Genomic DNA, 20,023 nt, shown 5'->3' with positions numbered 1-20,023 from the left:
AACTCTACAAAATGGAATGTATTCATGTATACTAAGCATTAACTTTGACTTACTATAATAGTTTTGGTTAATATTAGCTAAGAGCATGGTACTCCAGTAAAGATATAGTCAGATCTCTAATTCCTTAAAAATCAGAAAGATGGTAAAGTATGTGGAAATCTGGGTATGTAAAGATGCTGGAGAAGTCTGTTTAGACCCTACGAAATAGATATACCAAACACAAGAATGATTTCAGGTTGTAAAGAATAATCCTTAGATTTAAAAATAAAAATTAAGGTATTAGATTTTTTTTTTTAAGATAAGTTGGTTGATAGGCCTTTAATAAGTGCATTACAAGTGTGAGTAGCTACAGACAGATGGTAAATGAGTGTCTAGTTTTCTAACTTCCTTTATGGCTTTTTTAAAAATTATTTTTAAATCTATTGGATAAAGCCCTCTTTGTTAAAATTCAGAACTTAAAATTTTTAGTTCTTTCTGTATTTGACAAGGAAGACTGTTAATTCAGAATCCAGTTTGCATGGGGGTACGGGAGGGAATCCATCAGAAATGCTTGTTCAAGTCTATCTGGAATCTCTGAAGTAAAAACGGTGGGCTGGTTTAGGTTATGATTTAAAGAACAAACAATGTAAGAACTTTCCTCATGCACACACAGATGCTGAAAGACCCTTTCCAGTCAGAGATACTGAATATCTCATTTTAAAGTCACTTCTTGTCTGAAAATCAGATATCTAAATGACTTGTTTTCTGTAGCTGGTTAAGAAACAACCAGCCAGAGATGTATTCCTGAAGCTTGATGAGGTTGTGGTAAAAGGTAATAATAATTAAAATCTATTAAAAATAATTTATGTTGTTTGAGTCAGATTTTACAGTCTGTTTTATATATGTGCTTGCACAATGAGGGTAATTATGTGCATAAATCAACTAACTGGCACAAAACTTATATTGAGCTTAAACTTGTCTAAAAATGGAGTTACATTTTTCTAATTTTAGCTGTAAAAAATTGTAAATGTGTTGAAATGACTATTTCCCAAGTCATGGTCACAGGTAATACTAAGCAATGAGTAACCAACAACTAAACATTGATATCTTTACAAGTGCAGGATCTTATAAATTATTAATGGATGACAGTAATTGTACCTTTTTGTAGTGATGTTCTCTTAGGGGAAGCCTAATCTACAGTAGGAGCAAAAGTATTTTCTAATTTGATTAGGTGGTGGTTCTTCTAATTTAGTAATGAGCCAGTGCTCATTCTAAAATTATAACTTCATTTTATTGATGCTTTTGTAATCTAAAAGTTGGGATGCTGTGAAACATAGTACCTGTAAAATTGTGGAGATTGTCATCCTCTGGTAACTTTACAGCCAAATATCATTATTCTATGAGTATTTTCCAGAGCCATAGTCTATTTTAATGGTTACAATAATATTATGGTCCATTCTCTACAGGATATAGTGGGAAGTGATGAAACTATTTTAAAAACATCTGCAGATTTTTAACGAACCAACTTTTTCCCCATGTTGAAATCAACTGACTTGAGGAATGTATTGTTCCTCTAGACTGCATTATCTTAGATGCTATTTAGTGTTTATTCACACACTGAAAGTTGCTTTCTATTTATATTCTGTTAAGGCTTTTTCTACTTGGTCCAAATAATGATGAGAACTTACTTACGGGATTTCTAGTGCTTTTGGAGAAGGATGGTTATTTAAAGTTTCGTTTTTGTTTTGGGTGGTGTTTGTTTTTTTTTTTTACTTCTGCATAATTGCTGTCTAGCCAGCTGTTTATCTTTTATTTGTGCTGGTTATTTGTGGAAGTGAAATACTTCACATTTGTCCTTATTTCATCTTGTTTGTTTTGGACCATCTCCCCAGTTTGTCACAAATTATTTAAGAACTGGTATTGTCCTCCAACTTGTTTTTGTCTCTTCTCAGCTTGTTATTAATCTCATTTTTGTGAAGAACTGGAGTTTATTAAGGTTATCTTTATTGCATTTTTTTTTTGCTTACTTTGACAGTTTTTCTTTTGTTATAGCTTAGAGTATTCTAGTTTTATTTGTTCAATATATGTATCACCTAATAGGAGACTTTATAGTTTTTCCTGAATCTTGATTCCTTGGCAAATATTTAAAGCTTTTCTTCCTCTTCAGTATCTAAAATAAATTTATTTTATCCCATATATAACTGGAGACGTGAATCTGTGCTGGTCTTGAAACAACTTTGTACTGAGCCTCTTCTAAGTCTGGGAACATACATGTTTTAATTCTGGTCGTTTTTTCTTCCAGTGTCTTCTGATTACCTTGAAGAACTTCTCAATTGCCCAGATCCTTTTGAGAAGTGTTTATCAAAGTGTGTAAACTCAGTGTTTCATACTTAGTCTATTAGCTTTTGCTAATACTGAATTTTTCTTCTCTCTCCTTCCTATCCCCTTTCTCCTGGTGTTTTTCCACAGGAATTGAATTTCTCTCTCACTGAGGTTCCTTCACTTCCAGTATGGAGATGAATCGAGAAAAACTGTGTACCAGTAAGGCTGATGTGAGCTCAGATTCTGCTTATCATTGCTCAACATGTCATGATGATGAGGAGTGGAGCCATACTAGCCGGGGACGAGCTAAGTCACGAAGTTTGTCTGCTTCACCAGCCCTAGGAAGCACCAAAGAATTCCGGTATGGCTCTTGGTTCTTTCTATTGCTGCTACCTTTAAGAAAAATGAAAAAAATATTTTAAAAAAAAGTTACCTAGATTTTAATTTTTGCTCCTCTTTTTATATAACCATAGTCTTGCAGCTGTGACAAGTAATAACGAATAGAAATAAAAATAGTGTTTTGTGGTAATAAATAGAGAGGGAGATGATTAGTGAACTATCCTGTTGTGGTCCATGCTGTGAAAAGAACTTGATTTTCTGAAGTAGCCATGTAGGTGGTCATCTCTAAACTGACATGTAAATAGGTTCTGGCTGGTTGTGAGGCCTGCCTTCTGTTTCAGTGTTTCTTGGGAGATCTTAAACTGCTTTTTGTAGATATTCCAGCAACGTTCTGTGTATGTATATACAGATTCAGCAAGACAACGTATTACTCATTTGCTTTGTATATGGCATTTAAATGCTGTCTGAAGCGAGTATGTCAGAGTCTGGATTCAAGAAAGTGTTTGCATTTAGAAATGGCTATGTGAAATTAATAGGTCCTTTTTTTTGAAGACAAACTGCATATAAAACTCCTATCTGTAGCATCATGTATTGAAATTATTTCTTAGTAAGAAAGTTAGTTAAGAAAGTATGGGTATATTTCCAGCTAGGCGAACCTCTTAAAGTATAAAAGCTTAGAAGATTATTGTTTGTAAGAAGATTACTAATTTTCAAATTTAAGGAACCCATTGTGCTCGAGTACTTGACTTCCAGGGTTTTGGGGTAGATTTGAATGTTGAATACTATGATATTTGTCATATTTTAACCTAGCTTCAGAGTTTTAAGTACCTTCCGGAAATAAAATACAAATGCATCTGTACCGAGCTATGTTAATTCATAGCTTGATAGTAGCTCAGGTCACAAGAAAGGAACAGTTTTGTGCTTGGTTCCAGATCTTTAACTACTTGGCAGAACTTTACCTCTTGCTTAACAAGTTGCTTTTAAGGGATTCTTGAAATGCATTTCAAAAGGCTATTAGCCCAAAATGAAGGCAGGAAGTTAAAGGTGGGGGGTGGACTAAGGGCAGACCTGTAATCAGAATGGCATGGCTGTCAAAAGAGGTGTCTGCAGAGTTCATAGCCTCAAGAAAGAATCAATCAACTGTAGAGACCCTTCTGCAAATTTTTACAAATGCTCTAGCTGGAGCTCTAGTGCTGTGTATTAAAAACCTGTATGAGTATTTAGGTTATATGGTAATGTGAGGCAGCACAAAGTAAGTTTGTGCTTGCAGATTGTTTCCCAGCAGTGAGAAACGCCCATTTTTTCTTTGAGCCAAATTTCTAATCTAGTTGCAAGGCTCTTGTCATGTGGACAGCCTGGGTAGAACTTTCAATTTTGTGATCTTTGGACCCATTGTAAATATTGAATGGCATGCTGTGATAGCAGTGTGTCTTGAACTTGTGGGAGGCATAGCAGAACTTTACTTTACTTACATTGTGACCCTCTATAAAAGCACGGACAGAATCACGGAGGAGTTTCTCAACAGATGAAATTCTCGTCCAGAGTTACTGCTTTGCTGGTAGGAATGCTCTTGCAAGACAGAGCATATATGGGTGAGGCTGAAGATCGCAGGGGGAAGCTTTATGGTGAAGGGAGGCATAATAAAAACCTTTATCTGAAGAGGCTAAAAGGTTAGGAAAATACTTGCTTTGCATATGTAGTTCAGAAAGTCAGTGTACTTTAACGCTTTTGGAAAATGTTCACAAAGGACTGTGCTCTGACTGTACTGTTGTGTGTCATAGTCAATACGTAAGACTTTATGTTAAAAGCATGCTGTAAAACTGTTGTGTTTTCCCTTCTCCACTTAAACCTTTAAGAATGTAGACCTGTGTAAAAGACCATGTGGTCTAAATTTTTGTGTGTAATTATCTTCTAGCTAAATAACTACTTTTTCTTTTGTAAACTAGAAGTGATCTTTGTAGACCCTACCTATTGTGGGTTTGAATTAGGGTTATTGTTTGCAAGATTTTTTTCATTAAAATTCTCTGCATTCATTCACCGGCTGTCTTCAATTTAGTGCAAAATTGTCACAAGGCATCTTGCAGAATGTCAGAAAGTGATCCTAGGCTTGCTATATAGTATTCAGATTGAAGTAGTTGCCTATCTGCTTTGAACTGGCAAGTATATTTTCCTAAAAGATGTATAATTTCCAGTGCATTGCTGTGCATTCTTAGCAGACAGTCTTACTACAAACAACTTTAAATTCTGTTCACTCAAACATTTTACCTTCTGTTGATTGAATAGCGCATAGATTAAGTACTAATAAAACCAGGTAAAATCTCAACCGAAATATATACCAATTATTAATTAGAGCTTGCAGATAAAACTTTGTTTGAATGTCACGAGGGTCAGATGTAGATATTTAATGCCTCTTGTAGGAGTTTAGCCAATTATCAGGAGTGGCATGAAGTAATGACCTGTGCTGAAAGAAGGAAAAAAGACAGTTATTTGGGAGAGGCTTGAGTGGAGCAACAAGTGGGAGGTGATGTTGCCAGGGTGTTATTTAACTATCGCAATTTCAAGTGTAATTGTACACCAGTAGACAGAGACTTGCCATTCCTTTACACATATTGGTACACACATTAATCTCTAATTATGTCAGGTTTTGCTCATTTTTCTGTTTTAACATAAATAAGGTAAACTTTATAAAACATTTAGTAATAATCTTATCTGACTGGATTAGTCATGCCTGTACTTACGAGTGGAAAAAATTATTTGAAAAACAAATATAATTTCTGTGTGTTCAATGTAGGAAATTAAATATGCATTTTCATTATTGGAATTCAAATCTTAAACACGCATGTTTTCTTAGACATGGAACAAATAAGATGTTGCTGTTGTTCCTTAATTATATCTTTTTAATGCATCATCTGGTTTTGATTTTTATTAGATTTCTGAGGTTTTTTTTAGTATTAAGAGTGAATCATCAGACTGGTCTGAGCTACTTTATAATATACACAATAGAAGGCAGTGCAGTAATGATTTGTTACTGCCAAGCAATAGATTAGTTACCAGTTCCTGTGTTAATTGAATTAAGCACAGGAAAGGCATATTTCCCATTCTTTTTAATGGAATAATTCTAATAGCATTTACATAATGTTTCAACAGTTACATGACTTGAGTAAGCTTTATTCCCATTTACAGATTTGCTGAAGGAGGTGGGAGGCAAATAAGGCAGAACTGTTCTGACTTGGTCCAAATAATCTCATCCTAGAGCTAGGAGTAATCCTGTGTTCTGGGTGGGATTTAAGTTTGAGGATAAATGACATTTCAGAGCTCCTGTTTATTTGAAGACAAAGATCATATTAGCTCTTACTAGATAAATAAATGGAAAAAATTAGCATTTTTTTCTACCTATTCAAATAGCATTTTTTCTACCTCTTGGTTGTCTCTGCATGCCTTAATCTCAGCCCGGGATGTCTTCTATGCATCTTCCAAGAGATTAAATTATCCTAATAGGTACTTCTCAATTTAAATGACTGAATTATTACCCCAGTGTTTCTCAGCAGTAAAAATCCAGAAATTTTTCGGTCTTCAGTAACTTCAGTCAATAGTGATTGGTTTCTTGTTTGTAAATGTCTGTATTACTTTGATACCTATAAAAAATGTTTTTAGTTAGTAAAAGCTCTGCTTAAATAGCCTATTTTTGCAAAGTCAAAATCTAGGGTTCTATTTTTTTTTGGTGATGGAAAGAAAAGGGAACTGTTTTGAATGTAATCTGTAAAAAGCAAATGTGGGTAATGGGGGGGGCGGGGAGAAACAAAACAGAAAATGAAGGAGACCTAACCTAGTATGTAATAAAATGAACTATGGCCTGGCACTGCAGATATATATCTCCATATACCTTAGAATTGAAGGATTTGCGTTTCATTAATTTATTAAGTGCAAAGATTTAAACAACAAAAAAAGTGTGTAAATGATCGGGACACCATTACTGTGACTTGGCCATGGCAAAAAAATCTGAAGATATTGCTTTGGTGTTGGAGATTTTATTGTAAATGCTTGTCAAGACTTACACTGGGAAACCTAATTTATATACATTACTGTATCTTATTGAGATGAAGAGCACTCATTAAGCTATTTTGTGTGTATTTATACCAGATTTAATCATGCTGAATGTCCTGTTCTAAAATTTTGTGCTCTTAGATAAGATGTAGCGCTTCAAGAAATATAGAAAATAAGGTATTGTGGTTATTGTGTCTGCAGCAGTAAAGCTGATGTCACTTAGGAATTGATGCAGACTAACCCTTAACACACACTGATGACACACAACTAACAATCACTGTAGGTTTTTTTGCTGAGAACGCGGCCTGAAAACAACAGTCTTGGGCTTATTTTTTTTGTCTGTATGCTTAGTTGTTTGCTTGCTCATTGTCAACAGAAATTAAAGCATGCCAAAATATTACAGAAGAGAAAGTGCTCATACTATGTAAACAAAAGTCCTGGCTTATGTTTTGTATTTTAATTAATTGATTAGGCACGCTTGCTAAGTGAAGGTTGTGAGACTACTGAATTACATAACAAAACCTGAACCTGCTGCTCTTTTGCTCAGCTAGTGTTATTACAGAGATATTTTGAGTTTCTTTTGAATGTTGCCACAAGTTTGATAATTTCTCGGCGTTATTTAATGATTTCCTACAAAATCTGAAATGTTCAGTCAACTACTACTCAAGTACGTGTTTGAGTACTCATAGCGTTAAATACTTGTTTATGCTATCATGTTGGCTATTATTTAGGATTACAATAAATTGAGGAGTTGAAAAATGTGTCCTTTAGTTATTTAAACTCCTTCTTACTCTAGCTTAAAAAAAATTAGAGGTTTTTTAATATGTAAGAATTACATAGCTAATTCTGAAAGAGGAATTGTCTGTGCTTGGTTTCTTTAACATAGGATTTTTCCTTTTCACAGTAGTGAGAACTTGAAAATGGATTATGTTTTTATAATTTGGGATTTATCTACACAGTTTTTTGATCTGAGACACAATACTGTTCTGTATTGTAGTGTCCAGAAGAGTTGAGGCTAAATAGAATCTTTGGAGGCTTGACATGAATTCACAGAACCAACTTGATAAAACTTGACCGTATCTTCTTTGAGGCTGTATGCTTCCTTTGTGCAAAGTGAAGATGAAATGAATGCAAGAAGAATATATGCCTGGTACTAATATTTAGGAAGTGATTACTCAGTATGTGGAGGGGGTAAACTGTGAGCGAGGCTTTGATTAAAATCACTTTCAAGGAGTAGGTACAGGAGTTAAGTTTTAGATTGGAAATGTGAGCGCTAATATGTGTAAAATTACATTGCCTGGTCAACCACAAACGTAGGTTTCAGAAATGTACTTTGGCCTGTATGCCTAGTGCAAATTTTTCAAAGAAGTGGTTTTGGTGGTTGGAGAGCTAATTATACCCAGTCTGTCACTACATTTCTTGTACTTATTGCTTATTTTTATATATGTATTTAGGAGAACACGCTCCTTGCATGGACCATGCCCAGTGACCACATTTGGACCAAAGGCCTGTATGCTGCAAAATCCTAAAACAATTATGTAAGTACTTGTCAAACAAATGGTATTATGCTTATTCTATGTAAAAGAAAATAAGTTTGCTTTTCTACTATTCACCCCCTAATCAGCATTGTTTGTATTTTACCTGATATTTAGAGATTTTCATGTTGCTTGATGGCCAGCTTGGGGTCTGCATTGCCAAAATTGGCCTGCCATTTTTATCACACATTGACCATTTAAGACGTCAGTCTGAGAGGAGAATGGATAGCACTGCTCAACTGTATTCTCAGCTAAACCCCCATTAGATGTGCGTTAACTTGATCTGCATGTTGAAAAGTATAATATAATGGATAGCACTGCTCAACTGTATTCTCAACTAAACCCCCATTAGATGTGCGTTAGCTTGATCTGCATGTTGAAAAGTATAATACGGATTTGAATGTCATTGGGCTTTTTTTCTCTCAAGGGGTGATAGGACATAATCGGTATTTCTCTGTATGGATTTATAGTGGTTTTGCTGTTTGGAATACTTCCTGCAAGGTAACAGACATAAAAGGAAATTAATTTTACTGGTTTTGCATTACTAATTCGTGTGATGTTCTTAGGCCCACTATCTACTACCTAAACTAATGGGAGTTTTCTCACGGCTCAGTATATCTATTTTGGAAAACAAAAAAATTAACCATTTCACATAAAAATATGGCAGGGCACATGAACAGTATTAAGTACTGATGTTTTGTTTAGACATGTTTTGCATAATCTGCAATCCATAGTTTGATGCCAGCAATGGCAACTATAATAAACACTTTCCAACGTAAGTGACAGTAAACTCGTCATGTGTATTAAACACCCTTATAGCAATCTAATTATAATATGGAGAAGCTATTGGTAGCATTTTGTTTATTCCATCAACTTGAAATACGCAAAGAGCAGTGTTTCTAAATGATAGAGGAAAAAAAATTTTCTGGACAACACAAGGAAAGGAGGAGAAATTGTTCTGTGTACTGTGAAATCTGAGTAAAGCCTTCTCCCTCTCTTGGTATTATGTGTTTGAGCTAGTAGTTTGAATTTTTGTGATTGATCTATGCCACTTTCAGTGTATGGATATCATTAAGGTAAGTTTGCTTTTAGGCTCTAGTGATAAATTTAATGCGAACATAAGAGTTTGTTTCTGCTTAGAAGGTGTATAAACATTTTAATTTTGTAGGTTGGGTGATATAAAAGTGTTGCTTTTTACACTATGTGTTATATACTTACTAAATGGTGTCTTGACTTGGTCAAACGAGAAATGTCAGGGTTCTACAGATTAACCAAGTTAGTGGTCCCTATTTCTGTCTTTTAAAAAAGTTTTATTTCATTGTTCTTTCAGTTAAACGTAATGTATTTGAATTAGGTATTTATTTGCCTAAATCTTTACCTAAATAGTAGAGTCTTCCTCAAAACAGGTTGGTGGAATCCTAACTTTTCCCACACAGGTGTGGCGGAAATCTTGCAGTGTACAGTAACTCTTAGCTTCCTCATTCTTTCTGTCTGTTCTAAAGTTGGTGGCTTGGAGTGCTGCAGTTGATCTGAAATCCCAACTTGTGTTGTATGTTTACCCACCTGACTGTGGTGAACACGCTCCTCCCCATGGGCTGGGCCAGCATGGTATAAGATAATGATAGTGTCTAGATCAGTTGAGTACGCAGGCTGCAGGCAATACTGGAGGCACACTACTTGTCGGGGAGAAGACTGCTTATGCAGTGTTCAGAATAGCTGGGGAAAAAAGGGTGCTCTCGGGTGATTGAAGGAGAGGACTGTTTGAAGACCAAATTGTAAATTACTATTTTTACTATATGTAAGGTTTTTGTTATGGCTTCTAAAACCAAGCAAAATGTTTTTGTTTGGGTTTTTCTTCTCTACAGTCAGTAATATTGTTAAATTCTCTTCACTGGAGAGAATTTTTTAACAGAAAATTTTAATTTTTATGTAGGGGCATAAAGGTCTTGGTGTCTCTGTAAGTGCTAGTGTTGATGATTCTATTGAAAAACCTGCTTTCCAAAGACTGTTATGTAAGATGACCAGATGAATTGAAAAAAGAATCAGGTGCTGGTGTTGTTGAGAAGAGGGGAGGTCAAATACCTGTTTTTAAACTCTTTCTTGAAATGGGATTTTTCTTATGAAATCTTGCTTCTGAAGATCTGTAGTAAGCATTTTATACAGGATTTTTCTGTAAAGCCTCACAACTTTTTATAGGGAGTGGTTGAAATACTTAACTGAGAAAACAATTTTCGGAGAAAAATGTTTTCTTTTGAGGTAGCAGTTTATTAATAAGTGATAAAAGCCTCAGCCTCTTTTTTTTTTTGGAGCTGTTGCATTTGCCTGACTCCTGGAAAGAAACATGAAGATCTTAAAGCATGTTATGAATAATCTTTCATTTAGTAGAACTACATGGAATTGGTGAGTACAGTTGAAATAGGCAGACTGTCTTTCGTTTGAATGAAGTCTGTATTAGTTCTAGGTTTATTACGTGAAAAGCAGTGCTGCAATCTTTAGTTCTTTGCCAGCTTTAGAAGATAGCCTAATAATCTTGAAATGGTTTTGGGGGTGGTTTCTCTGTGTATTTTTTAGCTTTTAACAGAATTGAGATTTGAGGAATTTAATTTTATGAAATGAACTTTAATATAGAAAATGCTTCCTTAGTCACCATTTGTATTGGAAATAGCATGTAAAACTTCAGCTTCATTTCCTTTGCGACTGTTCGGCAGCAATAAACATGTTAATGCAACTCTTCCTATTTTATTTTATTTTACTTTATTTTATTTTACTTTATTTTCAGTTTAGCTATTGGTTGGTTAGTCAAGTCAGAGGAAGCCTTCCAAATTCCTAGTCATCTCAGATTCATGGCGATATTTGAGACCAAGTATGGTATCTTCAAAACGCCCTTACACTGAGCCAGGGGATTGGACTAGACTATCTCCAGAGGTGCCTTCCAACCTCCAGTATTCTATGATTCCTTGACTGTAAAATACAATGAGAGGAAACATAACATTGTGTTGAAAGCCTGTATGTGATACTGAGTGTAACTGCACGTTTGTATTCTTCTGTATTATGTAATCATATTTAGAGAGAGAGATGGCACTGTTTGTTAGTAAAGGTTATTGGTGTAAGACTACTTCATTAATCTATAGTTTCTGCTGTATTTATATGTAGAATATAGTCATTTTGGAAAGTAAAATGAGCAGGTTATTCCACCTCCAGCATCATAATCTGTTTTATTTTAACCCTTGAAATGCTAAATCCAAATCTCTTTGTAAATTTGGCTTGTTCAGCATTTATACTAATCTGCTTTGCTTTATGGATTATATCTGCACCATATGGAAAAGGATGGGATACTTGTAATATGTGAAATACAACTGTGAAATTATGTAGCTTAGAAGTAGATATAAATGAAGAAGGAAAATACAGATGGGTATTCCTAAATCAACCAAATGTATTATAGAGCAACATGAGGGTTCTGTTACTGAACGCTCTTGAAAGCTGCAAAATTATTTGTGTACATATATTTAGTTCTTGAGACTCTCAATTCTTAGAGTGCTGTTCTGACAATAGGCAGACAGTAGTTTTAAAATACTTCTTAAAGTTTTTGGTTTTTTTTCTTTATTTAAAGCAGTAGTTGTGCTACTTTAAGCAGATAAACTTGTTTTGGGATCAACACTAAAATAAAATTAATACATAGATTAGAGTTTTAAAGAAATTTTGCACAAAAGTTATGTATGCTTACATATCTGTAATGCTTGCCTGGAATAGAAGTATACAGGCATCTGTTCCTGCTTAAGCCCATTATTTTTGAGGCTTTATGACAGGAAGTATGAGAGTTGCAAATGCAGACTTCCCAGAATAAAGTTTATGTACTATAGTTTTTTCGTAGTTGTTAAGGCTTACCTTGAAGATTTAGTACAGATGACCATGTGAATCTTAATTATTTGCCCTTCTCTTGTGATAGTGTTGTTTAGTATTAGTAAAAAAACTGTAGAATTTGTGTCTGCATCTACAGGCTTCAGACTATACTGAGAAAACTGTGACTGTATACTGGTATCAGTGAAAAAGTGCTGAAGGAAACATTGCTAAAAAAAAAAGAAGAATATTTGGGTTGGAACTATTGCACTATTTTTTAAAATTTACATTGACTTAAGCCTTTTCTGATTCTCTAATTGGATGTTTCTCCTTATTTTGAGTCAGTTTCAGAGGAGAGAGCACTAAGGCAAGATAAAGGAAAGCATTATGGCTGGAAGCATCAGGGAAGATGTCAGTTGGTTCAAGAACTTGATCCAATAGCTTTTGTAGTGCTTCTATTAAAGTCTCTGTTTGCATGTGTTATTAGCATGGTAGCAGTAACAAGAATGGACACCTTAATATTATGTTGCCATCTTAATATAGTAAAGCGTTGATTGGTTTCATGGGGGGAAAAAGCATAGTTACAATATGAACTATTGCATCCTTCTTTCTATTGTTTTAGGACTGCATAATTAAAGATATATTCTTAACAGACCAGAATGTTGTCAAAGCAAAATGTAGTAACATTGTCTTTTTTCTATTCTCTAGGCACATTCAGGATCCAGCAAGCCAGCGGTTGACATGGAACAAACCTCCCAAGAGCGTCCTTGTTATTAAAAAGATACGTGATGCCAGTCTGCTGCAGCCTTTTAAAGAGCTTTGTGTGTATCTTACTGAGGTAATGAAATGTAAATTCAATTTTTTACCATAATTAAAAATTTTACATCTAAACTGTTTTCAATTACTGATTCTGCTGAATGTATAGTGCAAAACTGCTGAATGTATAGTGCAAACAAATCGTTATGCCCATTGCCGCTGGAAGTAGTAAAACTTGTTTCGGAGCTTGAGATCAGTACTTAAGTACTTTAAGTACAGAGCTTAAAAAAAAAAAAAGCAAAGTAAAAACTTTCCTTCGTTCTGTTTGCAGTTCTAAATTACAGGGAATGGGATGTAAAAAGCTTAATCCTTTAAGCCTTGAACAAACATAGCAATGTTACTGTATCATGTAATCTATATTCCAAAGTTTAGTTTAATTTATTAGATGGTCTGTACATGGTGCAAAATTCTCATTAGAATTAGACCACACGTTAAAAATAAACCCCACAACTAACAGATGCAGACCACTTCTGTAAAATATTATTTACATGTTTTAAACTACTGCAAATCATGGGGAGAGTCAAATATTTTGTCATTTTAAGAGGTATTAACAAACTTATCTTACCTCTCTTAAGGAGAACAATATGATAGTGTATGTAGAAAAAAAAGTATTGGAAGACCCCGCTATAGCTAATGATGATAATTTTGGACCAGTGAAGAAGAAATTTTGCACCTTCAGAGAAGGTATGGTAATGATTTCTTGAAAGTAAAGTTAAAGTATATTGCTTATTTGTCTTGGTATTTCCTTAGCTGTTGGGTCAAGTTTGTTAAACTAATATGTCTTTTGCAACCAGCTGCTGTTACATCTTCGTTGTGGTTTTTTCATATTTCTGAGTGAATGTTTGCATGCTGAGCTTAATTTATGTTAGGAAATTACGTCTGTTGATAAAACTTAATTCAAAACTTGTATTTCAATGTTGCTTCTAGATTATGATGATATCTCCAATCAGATAGACTTTATCATATGCCTGGGAGGAGACGGGACCTTACTTTATGCTTCTTCGCTTTTCCAGGTTGGTCTTTATGGGAAATAGACTGAGACACCTCTTTTCTTTCTGAAGTATTTGAAGGTTGTGGGGTTGTTTGTTTTTTTTTTTTTTTTCTTTTGTTATTGAGGATGGCATTTGTCCTTTGCTGTCCATTCCTTTTTTTATCAAGCCTGTTTTACCCTATACCTTCTGAAATTAATGTATGTAATGTGTTGTTTTTATTATGCACAGTTGAAGTTACATCAATAGTCAAAATATTTACAGGCAATTAGTTGAAGTATGAATTGCTTTTATTCAGTAGCTTTTAAATTCTTTTCTTTATTGATAGGGTAGTGTACCTCCAGTTATGGCTTTTCATCTGGGATCCCTTGGATTTCTTACTCCATTTAATTTTGAGAATTTTCAGTCCCAAGTCACTCAGGTTATAGAAGGTAAATTTAAGGGGACAAGGTGTGGTGTTTCTTTTTGTTACATTTTCTGTAGCTTTTTCCAAGACTAGTAAATTTTCTTAACCAACTCATTTAGGTTGTCCCGTAAGATTGAGTCACAAGAAATGTATACTAAACTAACAAAAGTATTGCATTGCATTGACCCATTCAATGCTGCTCTCTGTGCTGTTCTGTAAAGAAAAATGGCTAAGAGATAACTTTGTCCTGTGTGGAGTAGACAAGTAAACGGTGATGCAGAATTTATGTTAAATGACAGCTAAACATACAAATAGAGTGTAGCTCTGAAGTCTGTGGTAGTCTGTTTCTCTAAGCAGTGCAGTGCTTAAATACTGAGAAGTCAGGCAAATAAAATATTTGAGGAAAGAAATACTTTGTTTCTTCAATATGAGATTATTTGAATTGCATCCAAAGTAGATTCCTGAAAAGATGTATCAAATTCTCACGTTGCTAGAATGTTGTCTTTTAATAGGTGTCTCTAATGCACTAATTTTCTTTAAGCTTAGCTTTTGTCTTAGTGAAGATCATATGAGCCTAACAGTGTTTTCCCATCTTGATCGTGTCCATATAAAACTTAAATTTTCTTTTTACATGATGAGGAAAGGGAGGAAGGACTGGGTTCAAATTTGACTTTAATTTTGCTCATTACTACTAAAAATTAGTTTTGAGCTTTAACCAAAGGTAGACAATTATCTTGTGAATGAAATTGGGAACGTTGAAAGCACGGGCAGTAGACGGATGGCATTTCGTACAGTTTGCTAGTCATTACAGCATTTTATTTACTATACTAGCATATCATTTTTGTGTTCTTTCTCCTATATTTCATTTGTAGGCAATGCAGCGCTTGTTCTACGAAGCAGGCTGAAAGTGAAAGTAGTAAAAGAGCACAGAGAGAAGATGACAGTACAAAATGGTATAGAAGAAAATGGAGTAGTGTCTACAAATATAGAGAAAGAAGTGGGCAAGCAAATTATGCAATATCAGGTCAGAGGGCAAAATAAACAGAAGAACTAATATGCTGTTTGTAAATTGCTTTGTACTTTTGTTTTATTATAGCTTTCCCCTTTTCATTAGTTTACTTACATTAGCCCAGTAGTGTGGGACAGATCCATATTGCTCTAATTCACAATATGTGCACTAAATAATGAGGAAGTGATGTACCTCATTACTTTCTGCAATCATAAGTGCTAATATTGTACTTTCCTGTAGTAATATTCCTTCTATTCTGAAAACAAACTCGTACTTCTAAAATGGGAGATCCCAAAGATTTTTGTAAGTGAAAAGAAAAATCCTGCACATTGTTAGTAACTAGCTTCTGGAAAAAATTCTTAACGTCAAAAAACTTCAGCTGGCACTTGATAAGACAGAAGTGTAAAGAGAGTATGAATTTTTCAAAGATCTGGAAACCATGTTTTGGCTTGTCATTTATTACATTGCCAAGTCAGCAATAGCAGACTGGTGTAATATTTGATGTCATGGCAGGTCCTAAATGAAGTTGTAGTGGATCGTGGTCCTTCTTCTTACCTTTCCAATGTAGATGTCTTTCTAGATGGACACCTGATAACAACAGTGCAAGGAGATGGTGAGTCTGCCTCTTGAGTTAAATTACTTATCAGTTCCTGTGTAGGCTGTTGCTGTTTTACTGGAGGATTTTCTTGCATGGAAACAAAATCTCAATCTTCAATTCACTGGTGACAGAAATCATTAGCGTGCAATGAATAGGTTTGTTTTTTCATTGCTAACTAATGCGTTCCACAACGAAGCATTAAAGTGTTGTAAGCTTTGTTTGTGGACTTGTGAAGGCAAGTGACAGTTTCTTTGGGTATGATGTGTTAGGGCGAAGGGCAAGAAATAGCTCAGAAAAAATTTGCTTGGGTATCTGGAACTGATTGAAGGCCCAAGATCTCAGCTTATGAAATACAGAAGTTTTAAAGCTCTTACCCTTAAAAAAATGAGTGTCACTGTTACAAAATTATGTAACCTGAGATCTAGAAGTTTATGCAACTTATGTGAAGCCATAGAAGAAATGTGTCTGCCAGGATTAGAAGAGAGTTTCTGTCTTTTTGTGTATTAGACTGCAATTCTCCTGTGAAATACAAGTTGATACATTCTCTGCTTCATTTTCATAACAGTGCTATTTCTTAGTCGTCTTCCAAAAAAACACATTGATTGTAATGCTAATGCAAGTGAAATTTTTGCTCCTTTCACAGGAGTCATTGTCTCCACGCCGACTGGTAGTACTGCATATGCAGCTGCAGCAGGAGCTTCTATGATTCATCCAAATGTTCCTGCAATAATGATCACCCCAATCTGCCCTCACTCATTGTCTTTCAGACCTATTGTTGTTCCTGCTGGAGTAGAACTCAAGGTTAGCTTCTGTTATGTTATTTCTCTTTCTAAGTTAAAAACTTTTGTAATAACCATGTGAACCTGACCAAAGCAGAAGAGGTTAGGAAATGCTGAGTATCTCCTGCATTCTTTCATTTGTAGGAGGACCAGATCAAGCCGGCTTGAAGAATGCATCTTTCTTTGAAATAATATATGCACTAGCAGAATACTTTACACTGCTTCCTACTGGATTGTAGTTGTGTAATGTTCTGTAAAATGGGAATACATATATTTGCATTCTGACTAATAAAGTTTTACATAATTTCTGCTAAAGTGCATGTAAATCAGTTGTGTTTAAGGGAATGAAAAATTCTACTTTCATGGCTAAAACAACAAATATTGCAGATTTTTGAGTATATTGGTAGAGTTATCTGCAATTCACTAATTATTTTTTGTTAATGCTGTCTTGCAGAAAAAAAGGCATGTAATACCTGAATATAAAATGGACTTAGTTAATGTGTATTTTTAACAAATACTGATGTGTAAGGAAGAAGCCCTTTCTGCTTCTTGCATCTGTTACAAGCCTCCAGTCTACTTAAGTTGGAAGAGAGCTAGTATGGTTAGAAGGGCTCTCCTAGGGATGTTAGATTAGTGTTAAGAAATAAGTGTGTGCTGGGGTTTTTGTTCTTGTTTCACAACATAAATCAAACGTTTATTCATGGCACTGCTCTCAGTCCATAATTGCTTTAAAGTCAGTGGGTGTTACTGGCCAATGGTAGTCAATTCTTTTCTCTTAATAGAATGTATGTTAAATATGAGCAAAACTTCATAAATTCGGCAGCTTTAGATTCATTATGTATTAAAATCTATTTTTCTAGGTTAACTATATTATTTTTCTCGAAAGAGATGCTAAGTAAACTCATGTAACTGAAATAAAGCATGTACTGGCTGTAACTGGAAGGTATTTCTGGTTTATGACCTTGTATTCATAAAGGGCGGGTTTATTGCATATAGAAAAATATATGTATATATACCAAACATTAAATGAAGGTTTGGAACTTGTGTAGTATGTTACTGCACTGTTATTATGGACAGATTATGAATTTCAGTGCAACTGTAAAGTTGTGAAGAGTCAATTCTGTACTCAGAGGGAGGATGAAGGAGGTGTTTGTTCCTTGCTCTTGAAAAATAGGTTTTGGACTGAAGTTTAGTTCTTTTCTCTTTTTCAGATTATGCTCTCCCCAGATGCCAGGAATACAGCATGGGTTTCATTTGATGGAAGGAAGAGGCAGGAAATATGCCATGGAGACAGGTCAAGCCTTTTTTTGATTGTAGCATCTCTCTATAAGTATAGAAAATACTGATTCATGTCCTTCTCTCATTCTCTAACATCTGTCAAAAGGGTTGCTGGCAGTGAAGAAACAAGCTTTTATAAACCTTAACACTTCTTACAGCACAAACTGCGCTAAAAGTCTTTAATTTCTAACATGAGTTTTTTAGATCTTACTATGAAAGCAAGTGAAATGTTAAGACAAAAGCATGTAAACATTGCATGCTTGGCAGGGAAGATGGACATGTCTTTAGAAAATTCTGTAAATTTAACTTAGAAATCTTAGGAGTTTGAGATGTGAACCAAGAGGAGTTGCATGTAAGCAGTGGCTCTAAATAATGCCATATGGTTTAAACTGTGTTAACTTAGTGAATGGTTGTGGTCTATGAGTGAGCTATTGCCTTGAGTGAGCAGAATGCAGTGTGTGAAGTTTCCTCAGTTTTTATGTGCAAAATGTGGTGGCTTATCCTGATGGGAGGTGATTTAAGGCAACTCTGTGATATGTGGCTGGTAGACTTACTATTCAGGATGGCTTCTTTTTTTTCTTGGTCCATACAAGTTGCAAGGAGGGAAGATGTATAACTGGCATGACGCTCCATCTTGAACTGTTTGTATTTCCTTTGAGGTTGAAAGATCTATAGAATAGATCAGGAGACTAGTAAGGATTCAAACATGAGATTTGGCCCTTTGTTAGATGCTAGACTTCTTAGTGCTGTTGCTTATAGTTAAAACTTGAAACGTAAAGGCCAAGGTGGTGACTTACATTTTCCTTTGTCCCTGTGTTGTTGATGTGAAAACCAGCAAAAGACTGTGGGATGTCATGGAGTAGGTTCAGTGTTCTCACTGTGTCAAAGAATGGTGTGCACAGTGCATCTGTTAATAGTTTTAAACCCTGTGTTCCCTCTGTTTAGATGAACCTGCAGACTTGGTTATTGCTTGATTATGGAAACTCGCTGTTTTACCAAATTGGCTGAACATAGCACTGTGTTAGCTAGTGAATAGGAGATTTTTTTTTTTTTTTTTTTTTAAATTGCTATTCATTGCCCTTGACTGACTGGGGTATTCCTGTGTTGTTGCAGTATTAGCATCACTACCTCTTGCTATCCCCTTCCTTCGATCTGTTTCCGAGATCCTGTGAGCGACTGGTTTGAAAGCTTGGCTGAGTGTTTACACTGGAATGTTCGGAAGAAGCAAAATAACTTTGCTGTTGAAGAAGAAGAATTTTGAGTGTCTACGTCTAACAAGACTCATGGGAATGGAAAGTGGCAGTATCCCTTCTATATGCTTGGGTTTTTAAGTTTTTGGCTAACAAGTGTGGTCACCATCTCAGACATACATAGTGATTATAGTTTTGCTGATGGCTGAAAATTATTGTGCTACTTCCTGTCCACCAAGAGTAGGAATGGAAAAAATTAGGCTCTGATTGTTGTAATCCACTTTGAATTTCCTTTAAATGAGCAATCTGAAAATGGATTATTTCTGATTGGTATTGACAACTGTATCTGTGGATTTGATTGTAACCTATAACTTACCAATAACATGGTAGGCTGAATGTAGATACATAATAGAAAAGCGGCAGTAGAAAAGTGGCATTAAAATAGTCTGTTTAATTTGGTATATTTGTAATTCCATTTAAGACTGCTATGCATATAAAGGCTCTAAGAAATTTTCTTTAAAAAAAAAAAGCTTCTCTTTGTTAGCTTAAATGTCTTGCCCAGAACAGCTCTTCATCAAGACAGTGCTTAAAATACTTTCTCCTTACTTGTGAATGTGACACACTGTGAAGAAACACCCATGGAGAATGTTTTTTATGAATAGATGGAACTAGTTAAAAAAAAAAAATAAATTTTTTTATATATATATCTTATGCCCATTTGAACAGTGTTTGACCGTTGGCTGTCATCACTGTGTAAATATCCACAAATAGCATGGATGAGCATTAGCGTGGGCCTAGTTGGTTATTACAGTGATCTCCATTTTTGTAGCTGAGCTAGTTTGTAGCTCTGCAGTTCCTGTTGGTGGGAATCATCAATGTGGTGGTTTTTCTTATTATTTTTA

General features: G+C 34.9%; 1 protein-coding gene across 1 annotated transcript; it reads left to right on the top strand.

Moving 5' to 3' along the window:
- The first annotated feature begins 2,489 nt into the window (after positions 1 to 2,489).
- On the top strand, positions 2,490 to 19,563 carry NADK (NAD kinase). The gene is made up of 11 exons (XM_009574193.1): positions 2,490 to 2,662; positions 8,139 to 8,222; positions 12,765 to 12,894; positions 13,451 to 13,556; positions 13,800 to 13,885; positions 14,190 to 14,292; positions 15,140 to 15,291; positions 15,790 to 15,889; positions 16,518 to 16,675; positions 17,865 to 17,947; positions 19,045 to 19,563. The coding sequence occupies exons 1-11, from the start codon at positions 2,490 to 2,492 to the stop codon at positions 19,190 to 19,192; spliced, it is 1,323 nt and encodes a 440-aa protein (XP_009572488.1). The 3' UTR covers positions 19,193 to 19,563.
- Positions 19,564 to 20,023: the final 460 nt, after the last annotated feature.

This window comes from Fulmarus glacialis, unplaced genomic scaffold (assembly GCF_000690835.1).
Source record: "Fulmarus glacialis isolate BGI_N327 unplaced genomic scaffold, ASM69083v1 scaffold863, whole genome shotgun sequence".
NCBI classification, from domain to species: domain Eukaryota; kingdom Metazoa; phylum Chordata; class Aves; order Procellariiformes; family Procellariidae; genus Fulmarus; species Fulmarus glacialis.
This window is presented reverse-complemented; position numbering and strand designations above follow the sequence as displayed.

Bases quoted from the DNA above. Each gene is read 5' to 3' on its own strand.
- NADK (XM_009574193.1), top strand. From the start codon at position 2,490: ATGGAGATGAATCGAGAAAAACTGTGTACCAGTAAGGCTGATGTGAGC. The intron at 15,292-15,789 runs GTCAGAGGGCAA...ATGTCATGGCAG, and splicing joins AGCAAATTATGCAATATCAG to GTCCTAAATGAAGTTGTAGT. The intron at 15,890-16,517 runs GTGAGTCTGCCT...CTCCTTTCACAG, and splicing joins AACAACAGTGCAAGGAGATG to GAGTCATTGTCTCCACGCCG.